Genomic DNA, 11,622 nt, shown 5'->3' on the forward strand with positions numbered 1-11,622 from the left:
GGTTCCTTCAGAAGAGAGACGGACATGACAGTCTTCAGCAGATACCCACAGGCGTCTCAGATGGCAGACCCTGTTTTTAAAGTTTCTGATACAAATCACGTAAGATCAAAGCTTTCTGGCCACACAGTTAAGGCAGCATGTTCAGCAAACTGCTGAACACAGATGAAAACACTGCTATTCAACCATATAGTTACACTTCTGAAGAAGAATTTTTGTATTCCTTTCTCTAAAAATTAACAAACATTGGAATTCCTTCTCTTCAATTCAGCATTTTTTTCAGCCTCTTGATTTAAAGTACACACACACACGTGCTCGTTATTTCCAGCATTACAAAGAGATGGGCCAACGTCTAAGGCTGCTCCTACAAGGATAAGTTACAAATTAATGGCGATCCCCCTCAACATTCTCTTAATCTTACAAATGTCAACATTCAGAGTGGGTGCAACATAGTATACAGACAATAGTACATTGTCTTTTGAGGCAACCCTATGTCCTCATAAGGAGCTTTCATCATATTAAATACAATATGTATATATTGTTTGTTTGAAAAGTGAATTGAAAGTCACTCGGCTGTATCCGATTCTTTGTGACCCCATGGACTATACAGTCCTTGGAATTCTCCAGGCCAGAATACTGGAGTGGGTAGCCTTTCCCTTCTCCAAGGGATCTTCCCATCCCAGGGATCAAACTGGGGTCTCCTGCATTGCAGGCAGATTATCTGTTTGAAAGGTGGGAATAAATTAGTGTACCAATCCAAGATTTACTCCCTCAAATTATACATTCACACTTTTTCAAGGCAGCAAATCTAACTAGCTCCCCTTCTTAAAATAAAAGGAGGTACAGCTCTTGCTTCCTTAAAGGCTGTCTTCTGAGCAGGCTCACAGACAGGACATGTGGGAACAGGTACAAAGGTACACAGACCGTGACCATGCGGAGAGGCAGGGTTGGGCCACCTACCACGGCCAGATGCGTGGGCGCCACAGAGCCTGAGCCTGATACCTAAAACCTTTCTTGACATCTAAAATTTCAGAAACAAAACTGGATTTCCTACACCTATTTTTAATTACACATGAAGATGATGGACACACCCTGCAGTGCTCAGGGTTTCTAAACTCAGGTTTCCACCTGGGCCTGGTCAGGCCATCCCTTATTCCTTCTTTGAAGGCACTCTTTGAAGGCCCTATTCTGTGCCACACACACGCTAAGGACTAGACACAGAAAGATGAAGCAGACACAGCTCTCTTCCCAAGAAGCTCATAGTCCAATGAGAACTCCTAATCTCAAGTTTTTCTTTTAAAAGAGAAACAGGGAAAAAAAAATTCCATCAAAAATACACGCACAACCAAGTGACAAGATTATTCTCTTTATACCTCGGTAATACCAAGAACCCACTAAGCTGTAAAAGTCAGTGAGAGGTAAAATGTTTCCATTCTGTTCCCTCCTCTCCCACACCAGCCTGCCCTATATGACAAATCCTTCTCTAGGACTATCCTTCCTAAAGCAACAGATTTGTAACAAAAAATGTGGGATTCTCACCTGCTTCAAGTCTAAGAACATTACAAACCCTCTTTCGCAACCCTCATCAAACCTGCAGTTTTATCTCTAGTCACATGGTCTTTTCATTAATGCCTCTCCCCGACTAAACTGCAAGCCCCAGCAGGAGCAGGAACCAGGTTTTCTTCTGCTCATCAATGAAACCCAAGGGCCTAGGACACAAGACTCAATATTTATTAAAAGAAATGAAGATTTGGAGAAACCTCAAAACCATTTAGATCTTACAAGGACTTTGCATTTAAACATTTCTCCATTTATGGCAAAAAATGAGACTATACAAAATCTGAATTTTGTTTCTAAAAATATTCACTTTTACTTTCTAAAATTACTCAGTTAAGATTTACTTGGGTTGTGATCTGCAGTTTCTCAACCCTTCTAGAGTTTACTGATCACTGACCATAGCCAGTGCTGACTCTTCTGAAGAGCTTAAAAACTTCCTGCCTACCACTCAGTGAGGCAAAAACGGGACAAACCTGAAAGGTTTACATTGTTTTGCTTCACGGAGTAAAAATAGTGTTAGCTGCTTAAGAAATTAACCTGACGCAAATAACGTGTATGTGGTTTTTTTGTGTGTGCAAGAGCATATTACAAAATAGGTCTTCTAGAATCTACGATTAATTTTACCGACAGGGTAAAAACAAACAACCAACCCAGGTCACTTGAGAACGCTGGCAAAGTAAAAGCGAAACGGACTTGACGACTGTAATAAGGAGATGCCTCTCCACTTGCATAATATGCTACAGATTGTCCGCGCACCTGCGGACCCACACCGCCACAGCAGGCGCACTCCGTCCGTACCTGCAGGAGGACGCCCAGGTCCTCTTCACCGATTCCAATGGCCCCAGGCCCCCTGCTGCCCCCTCAGTGCCCCTCTCGCCGGCCTCGGACCTCGCACGGGTAAGGTCGCCGGTGACCGAGAGGAGGGCCCTACCTGCCAGCCTCCGGCGCTCGGGCTGCGCCAGGCTCAGGAGCTTCTGCGCCTCCGAGCGCCTGGCCGCCGCGGGCCGCAGCAGCGGGTCGTGACCGGGAGTCGCCGCGGCCGCAGGCAAGGCCGGCCCGCGCCGCCAAGCCTCTCCCGCGGCCCGCGCGACCAAGGTCGAGCAGCCAGGGAGCGCTGGGCGCGGGGGCCTGGAGGCGACGGGCCCGGCGAGCGCCCAGCACCTAGACAGCCCGGGGGGCCGCGCCCAGAGCGCCAGGAGCCGCGCCAGGCCCGCGCCGCCCGCGGGGCCGCCGGGACCCCCGCCCGCCCACCGCCGCGGGGCTCGCGCGGCCCAGCGCCCCGCGAGCACGGCCGGGTGCGCGCCCCCAGGCCTCGCAAACGCCGGGTGCGTCCACAGCGCCCGGGGCTCGGGGGAGCGGGCGGCTGCGCCGCGCCTCAGGAGCAGTCGCAGCGGCCACGCCGGGGGCCCGCGCATGGCGCCGCGTCCGACCGTGCGCCTCGGCCCGCCGCCCCCTCCGTGCGCCGCCGCCGCTCGCCCGCCCGGTTAGCCGCCCCCGCGCCCGCCCCATCCCCGCCCGCGCAGCCCCGCCCCGGGGCGCCGAGTCCGGCCCCGACCACCCCGGGGGCCCCCGCCCGTCCCCGGCGCCGGTCGGCAGCGCCCCCCACCGGGCAGCCCGGAGCCCGGCGAGCCGCCCGCCCCGCGGTGGAAGAGGCGGAAGACAGCGCCTTGGGCTGCCGCGCTTGCGCACTGCCCCGCGGGGCGCACTGCGCGCCCCTGGACCGCTCGGAAGAAGCTGGGAGCGGCGCGGGCCCCTGGTCACGCCGGCGCGCCGGAGAGCGCGGGAGCGATCGCACGTGCCCGGCTTCTGACCGCAGCGGGCTGCTGGTGTTCGCGGGCTTGGCGGAGGGTGAAACTCGGGTAGCTCTGTGAGGAGAGGGGTCCTCTCATAAGCTGGGCAGACGTGCATTGAGCGGAGGTGGCCCGGCTGCGCCGGCTGACTGCTTCCCGGTAAGGCCAGGCAGAACGCGCGCTGTGTAATACCCGAGTGCGGAAAGCCCAGATTAGGGTCAAAACCCACCGGGACGCAGGGACTTCACGGCCTGACATCCGTACTCCAGGGCCTGGTCCTTATCTAAGAATAATGTTTGAGGAAAAGTGGATAGCTTTTTGTTGATCTCTCAGTATTTTAAAGGCTGGGACTCGGATGAGGCCAGTGAAAGTGAAACATTGCTTCAGCTGCAATATTTATGGATTCGGGGGGGAAAAATGGTTAAGAATCAAGATAAATATATTTTAGTTCAAATTTTAAAAAAATCAAAATTAATGCAAAAATCCATAATGAACAATGTATCAAAATTTCAAATGAAGGATCTGTCCCTGCACTTGGGCAAGCCCACCTCTCTCTCTCAACATTGATCCCAGCCCTCAGAGTTTTGTTTACAAAATCAAGCAATTAGCAGCTTTGTTTGCAATTTGTTTTCAATTTTTTTTTCTTTAGAATACCATTTATCTTGATTACTGGAGCTATTTAGAGTTTCCCTAAATTTTGCCTCCAGGAGAGTGCCTCACTTACCTACCTGGGGCTTTGGTAGGTAAGGAGTGTAGGACTTTTGAGGTGAAGTACCCATAATGGAGAGGTAATGTAGGATTAAATCCCACCCTAAATCCTGTGAAGACAACAGGAATCCTCTAAATTCCATCCTCTAAATTCCAACCTCTTGAACCTAGAGGGGCATGGAGTCCATAGTTCACCACTCCACCCCCACCGCCTCTCCCTGGCGTCTACCTTCTAGAATGCAAGGTGTAATGTGACTGAAGCTTACACTGCTGATTTATAAATAAGCAAGTCCTGGGATTTTGTTAGATGACTTCTGAAAGCAAGGGAGATATAGTGCCGAATACCCCACATCAAGTCAAATAATGACTTTGTGGGAGAAAAAGTGACAATTTTAATTCAAGTCTAATCTTCCTCTTCTTTTCTCTTTTCTACTTCCCAGAAAACTGTTGCTGCTACTGTCTGGGAAAGGTGAGACTGGCTTTTTCTTTCTGCCTTCTCCAGAACGAAGTCCAACATTTTCAGCCAGCACTCTCTGGGGTCTGGAGTCAAAAAACAAAATACCTGAAGTGTAGCTCATGAAGATACCATAACTCTCTGTGTTGCCTGCACTTCTAACAATCAGTCAGATGATAATCTGAAAATTATCCCTGAAAAAATTGTCATGCTTGGAAAAAAACCCCCACCCACCTATCATATGATATATGAGCAAGAATTTTTTTATTTACTAACATAGAATCTAGAGAAAACATCCATGGTTCTTTCAAAAAAACAGTGGGGGAAAGAAGCAGGGACTAAATATTGGCTAAAGGATCATCTGGACTTATATGGTCATCACACCAAAAAAAGAAAAAGAAAAAAAAGTGTTCAGTCCCTCAGTCGTGTCCGCCTCTGCAACCCCAGGACTGCAGCATGCCACGCCTCCCTGTCCATCACCAACTCCCGGAGTTTACTCACACTCATGTCCATTGAGGCAGTAATGCCATCCAACCATCTCATCCTCTGTCATCCCCTTCTCCTGCCTTCAATCTTTCCCAGGGTCGCAGCATCAGGGTCTTTTCCAAGGAGTCAGTTCTTCGCATCAGATGGCCAAAGTATTGGAGTTTCAGCTTCAACATCAGTCTTTCCAATGAACATTCATGACTGATTTCCCTTAGGATGGACTGGTTGAATCTCCTCGCAGTCCAAGGGGCCCTCAAGAGTCTTCTCCAACACCACAGTTCAAAAGCATCAATTCTTTGGTGCTCAGCCTTCTTCATAGTCCAACTCTCACATCCATACATGACTACTGGAAAAACCATAGCCTCGACTAGAGGGACCTTTGTTGGCAAAGTAATGTCTCTGCTTTTTAATATGCTGTCTAAGTTGGTCATAACTTTCCTTCCAAGGAGTAAGCGTCTTTTAATTTCATGGCTGCAGTCACCATCTGCAGTGTTTTTGGAGCCCCAAAAAGTAAAGTCTGACACTTTATTTTGTTTCCACTGTTTCCCCATCTATTTGCCATGAAGTGATGGGACCAGATGCCATGAGCTTAGTTTTCTGAATGTTGAGTTTTAAGCCAACTTTTCACTCTCCTCTTTCACTTTCATCAAGAGCCTCTTTAGTTCTTCACTTTCTGCCATAAGGGTGGTGTCATCTGCATATCTGAGGTTATTTATATTTCTCCCGGCAATCTTGATTCCAGCTTGTGCTTCTTCCAGCCCCGCATTTCTCATGATGTACTCTGCATATAAGTTAAATAAGCAGGGTGACAATATATAGCCTTGATGTGCTCCTTTCCTGATTTGAAACCAGTCTGTTGTTCCATGTCCAGTTCTAACTGTTGCTTCTTGACCTGCATGCAGATTTCTCAGGAGGCAGGTCAGTTGATCTGGTATTCCCATCTCTTTAAGAATTTTCCACAGTTTATTGTGATCCCTGCAGGCAAATGCTTTGGCATAGTCAGTAAAGCAGAAGTAGATGTTTTTCTGGAACTCTGTTGTTTTTTCAGTGATCGAACAGATGTTGGCAATTTTATCTCTGGTTCCTCTGCCTTTTCTAAATCCAGCCTGAACATCTGGAAGTTCACGGTTCATGTACTGTTGAAGCCTGACTTGGAGAATTTTGAACATTGCTAAAATGTGAGATGAGTGCAATTGTGCAGTAGTTTGAGCATTCTTTGGCATTGCCCTTCTTTGGGATTGGAATGAAAACTGACCTTTTCCAGTCCTGTGGCCACTGCTAAGTTTTCCAAATTTGCTGGCATATTGAGTGCAGCACTTTCACAGCATCATCTTTTAGGATTTGAAATAGCTCAACTGGAATTCCATGACCTCCACTAGCTTTGTTTGTCATGATGCTTGCTAAGGCCCACTTGATTTCACATTCCTGGATGTCTGGCTCTAGGTGAGTGATCACACCATCATGATTATCTGGGTTGTGAAGATCTTTTTTGTGCAGTTCTTCCGTGTATTCTTGCCACCTCTTCTTTATATCTTCTGCTTCTGTTAGGTCCCTACCATTTCTGTCCTTTATTGAGTCCATCTTTGCATGAAATGTTCCCTCGGTATCTCTAATTTTCTTGAAGAGATCTCTAGTCTTTCCCATTCTATTGTTTTCATCTATTTCTTTGCATTGATCACTGAGGAAGGCTTTCTTATCTCTCCTTGCTATTCTTTGGAACTCTGCATTCAAATGGGTGCATTCAAATATCTTCCCCTTTCTCCTTTGCTTTCACTTCTCTTCTTTTCTCAGCTACTTGTAAGGCCTCCTCAGACAACCATTTTGCCTTTTTGCATTTCTTTTTCTTGGGGATGGTCTTGATCCCTGCCTCCTGTACAATGTCACGAACCTCCATCCATAGTTCTTCAGACACTCTGTCTATCAGATCTAATCCCTTGAATCTATTTCTCACTTCCACTGTATAATTGTAAGGGATTTGATTTAGGTCATATCTGACTAGGGTCCATCTAGTCAAGGCTATGGTTTTTCTAGTAGTCATGTATGGATGTGAGAGTTGGACTGTGAAGAAGGCTGAGTGCCGGAGAATTGATGCTTTTGAACTGTGGTGTTGGAGAAGACTCTTGAGAGTCCCTTGGACCGCATGGAGATCCAACCAGTCCATTCTGAAGGAGATCAACCCTGGGATTTCTTTGGAAGGAATGATGCTAAAGCTGAAACTCCAGTACTTTGGCCACCTCATGCGAAGAGTTGACTCATTGGAAAAGACTCTGATGCTGGGAGGGATTGGGGGCAGGAGGAGAAGGGGACGACTGAGGATGAGATGGCTGGATGGCATCACTGGACATGAATCTGAGTGAACTCTGGGAGTTGGTGATGGAGAGGGAGGCCTGGCGTGCTGCAATTCATGGGGTCACAAAGAGTCGGACACGACTGAGCGACTGAACTGAACTGAACTGAATGGTCTAGTGATTTGCCGACTCTAAGTACACACACAGACAAACACACACACACATATATCCAATATATTGGTTTGGCCAAAACGTTTGGGTTTTTCAATAAGATATTACAGGAAACCTGAACAGATGTTTTTGTCAATCCAATATATTGGCAACAATAATATATATATATACACACACATATATATAATGCATTTCCCATTTTAAAATAAGGATAGGCCTTCCCTGGTGGTCTAGTGGTTGAGAATCTACCTGCAAATGCTGGGGACGTGGGTTTGATCCTTGGTTTTGGAAGAATCCACATGCCTCAGAGCAGCCAGTCCCAGGCACCACAACTGCTGAGCCATTGTGCTGCAACTACTGAGCCTGTGCACTCTAGAGCCCATGGGCCACAACAAGAGAAGCCAGCATGAGAAGCCTACAGCCACAACTAGAGAGAGCCCAACCAGAGCAACAGAGACCTAGCGCAATCAGAATAAACTAAAAATAACAATAACTTTTCATTAGAAATTAGCATAAAATCCCTTGGCCACTGAAAAGAGCAAGAAATGTTCTAAAATGTGTTTGGGAAAAAGAAAACAAACCAGTTAGATGTGAGTGGATCAATAGTACAAAATTCCTCAGGAAAACAAGGAAAGGCTGCACATTAATTCTGAGAAAACAAGCAAAAGTTCAAATGCTACACGCAGTGAGACAGAGGACTCTTGGTGGAGAGATAACTGAACCAAGTAGCAAAATCTGGCCTTCAATGAATAGAATGTTGATAGGTTAGGTGGCCAACAGGTGTCAGATTCAAAAAGGACGTGTTTTGGTCGAAACTTGAGATCAGTTGAGATTAGTTCAGGGATAGCTCCACCTGTGGGTTTTTGTCTTTTTAAAAAGGCGGCAACGGGGACAGCAGGAGGGGGCCCCCCGCGAGGCACAATAGCCCAGGAAGTGGACAAAAGTCTCCCTGGCCTACAGTCTGACCTGTAATCTGATTGTGGGGGCGGCGGGGGGGCAGGGGGGCGGTCATTTCACCTTTCTTAGTTCATTTCTTTTTTTCTTCAGCTTGCAGCTCATCCTGTCAGGGACAGGGTGGCAAGGTGATGATTGAAAGAGGAGCATGCGGTTCAGTGAATCACAAATGAGGAAAGGGGTGGGATCCACCAGGGGCAGAAATGCTTTGTAAGTTCCTCTGAAGTCTAAACTTTTGGTAACTCCTCCGCATTGTGTGCTTTCAGCCAACGCCCATATGGCTCAGGTGGGCTGAATGCTATGGATAAAGAAGGTGTCAAAATCTTGACTTTCACCTTCTCTCACCTATCCCAAAATAATCTAGTGAAAGGTTGTTATGGATTAAATTGTGTCCCTTCATAAAAGGTATGTTGAAATCCTAAACCCCAGGACTTCAGAATGGGACCTTACTTGGAACTGGAGTTGTTGCGGATGTAACGATGAGGTCACATTGGATTAGGAGTGGTGTATCCTTATAAGAAGATGGCCCTGCAAAGACAGAGACCCACAAGGAAGATGCCCTGTGAAGACAAAGCAGATATGGCAGTTATGCGGCGGCACGCCAGGGAATGCCAGAGATGGCCAGCAAGTCACTAGACGCTGCCAAGAGGCAAGGAGGGACTCTTTCACACATTTCAGAGGGAGCATAGCTCTTCAAAAACCTGATTTCAGACTTCTGGCCTCCAGAGCCATGAGACAGTAAATCTGTTTTAAGCTGTCCAGTTTTTGTTTTTGTTTTTAATTGTATTAAGGTAGCTCCTGGAATGGAGAAGGCAATGGCCACCCACTCCAGTACTCTTGCCTGGAAAGTCCCATGGATGGAGGAGCCTGGTGGGCTGCAGTCCTTGGGGTCGAGAAGAGTTGGACATGACTGAGCAACTTCACTTTCACTTTTCTCTTTCATGCATTGGAGAAGGAAATGGCAACCCATTCCAGAGTTCTTGCCTGGAGAATCCCAGGGACGAAGGAGCCTGATGGGCTGCCGTCTGTGGGGTCGCACAGAGTCGGACACGACTGAAGCGACTTAGCAGCAGCAGCAGCGGCTCTAGGAAAGTAACCAAAGTCAGTGTCTCATTTGATACTGCAGTAGATGCTCACTATTTGTCAGTTTCCTCATTGTTGGCCTCCCCACAACCCAATTGAATTATTCAGGCTACTTTAAACCATCAGTTTGCATATCCCATATGCTACAGTGCTTAACTTTGTTTTACTAAAAGTATGTTCGGCAGCTCTCCAGATTTTAGGCTACACAAAGAACCTTGCGTGATCTAAGGAAAGGTCAGGACTGTAGACAGTGCACTTGATTCTATACTCTTTGTAACATTTAGGTACAGTATTTTTTCTTATGTTAAGAGCCTGATATTGTATCCAGATATATAGAAAAAGTGCTCATACCCTATGACTTTTTTCATTCTGTTTTAATTTCATCTCATGCTTAAAGATGCAAAGTTGACTGTGGGGTATATGATGACTATATTTTTTTGATCCAAAATGTAAGATCTCAATACCATCACTCCCATTCCTATTTGTGGATTTCTAACTCTAAAATTAGATGCAGACCTAATTGAAAAATATGGAAAGAAAATGAACAGACACTTCACCCTCAAAGGAAATTCAAGTGACTCAGACATAATACAAGAAAAAAAAAGATGTTCTATCTGATTTATAATAAACATGAAAATTAAAATGATAAGCCATTAAAAAGAATACACTTGAATCGGTTCTAACAAGGTGGATGAAACTGGAGCCTATTATACAGAGTGAAGTAAGTCAGAAAGAGAAACACCAATACAGTATACTAAAGCATATATATGGAATTTAGAAAGGTGGTAACAATAACCCTGTATGCAAGACAGCAAAAGAGACACAGATGTATAGAACAGTCTTTTGGACTCTGTGGGAGAGGGAGAGGGTGGGATGATTTGGGAGAATGGCATTGAAACGTGTATAATATCATATAAAAAATGAATCGCCAGTCCAGGTTCAATGCAGGATACAGGATGCTTGGGGCTGGTGCACTGGGATGACCCAGAGTGATGGTATGGGGAGGGAGGTGGGAGGGGGGTTTAGGATGGGGAACACGTGTACACCCGTGGCGGATTCATGTTGATGTATGGCAAAATCAATACAATATTGTAAAGTAATTAGCTTCCAATTAAAATAAATAAATTTAAATTTAAAAAAGTGATAAGCAGTTACCCTAGTCCATTACCAATTTAGCAAAGATCAAAAAGTTCAGTTACATTGTATTGATGAGGGTGAGTAGAAATATAGGCAATGCTGATGAAAACTGTTGCACTACTTATGGAAAACTCATTATATATATTAAAAACTTAAATGTATGTGTCCTTTAACCCTGAAGTATCTCCCCTATGACTTTAAAAGTGGGCTTTCTTTCCTAGAGAAGTTTTAGGTTCACAGCACAATTGAGTGGCAAGTACAAACGTTTCCCATATGCCACCTTCGTCCACATTCATTCCCAGCCTCCCCTACCACCACATTCCCACCAGATGGGACATTTGTCACAAAGGATGAATCTGCACCGACACCACATTATAATCCAAAGCCCATCGTTTACGCTGGGGTTCATTCTCGGTGTTGTACATCCTGTGAGCTGGACAAACGTATAGTGACATGTATCCACTGTTATAGTATCATGGAGAGTATTTTCATTGCCCTAAAAATCCTCTACTTTTTGCCTATTCATCCCTCCCTCTCTGCAGCTTCCAACAGCCACTGATCTTTTTACTGTCTTCGTAATTTTGCCTTTTCCAGAATACAGTACAGCTGAAACCATGTAGTATGTAGCCTTTCAGATTAGCTTCTTTCACTTATAACATGCATTGAAGTTTCATTCATGTCTTTTCATGGCTTGATAGTTCATTGATATTTATTATTCACTAACCCTCTATTGCCTGGTGTGCCACAGTTTATTTATCCACTCACCTAGTGAAAGATATCTCGGTTGCCGCCCAGTTTTGCCAATTATAAATAAAGCTGCTGCAGACGTCTGTGGGCAGGTTTTTGTATGCACATAGTTTTCTACTTCTTGGAGTAAACATAAAGGAGAACAACTGTTGGATCATAAGAGTATGTTTAGTTTTGTAAGAAACCATCACACTGCCTGCCAAAGTGTTTGTATATTTTGCATTCCCACCAGCAATGACTGAGAGTTCCT

The 11,622-nt window shown here is 45.9% G+C and overlaps 1 protein-coding gene and 1 long non-coding RNA gene across 2 annotated transcripts in view; one reads left to right on the forward strand and one right to left on the reverse strand.

The window, feature by feature from the left end:
* Positions 1-3,067, reverse strand: part of ABCB10 (ATP binding cassette subfamily B member 10) — a 34,061-nt gene extending 30,994 nt beyond the window's left edge. The window contains exon 1 of the mRNA XM_069572578.1: positions 2,486-3,067. Within this exon, the coding sequence (XP_069428679.1) occupies positions 2,486-2,969 (484 nt within the window). The 5' untranslated portion in view covers positions 2,970-3,067. The remainder of the gene's footprint in view (positions 1-2,485) is intronic.
* A 166-nt stretch (positions 3,068-3,233) lies between these two features.
* On the forward strand, positions 3,234-10,632 carry LOC138430405 (uncharacterized). The gene is made up of 3 exons (XR_011253145.1): positions 3,234-3,503; positions 4,493-4,521; positions 8,835-10,632. It is a non-coding gene; the product is annotated as an uncharacterized lncRNA (long non-coding RNA).
* Positions 10,633-11,622: the final 990 nt, after the last annotated feature.

Source organism: Ovis canadensis, chromosome 25 (genome assembly GCF_042477335.2).
Source record: "Ovis canadensis isolate MfBH-ARS-UI-01 breed Bighorn chromosome 25, ARS-UI_OviCan_v2, whole genome shotgun sequence".
NCBI classification, from domain to species: domain Eukaryota; kingdom Metazoa; phylum Chordata; class Mammalia; order Artiodactyla; family Bovidae; genus Ovis; species Ovis canadensis.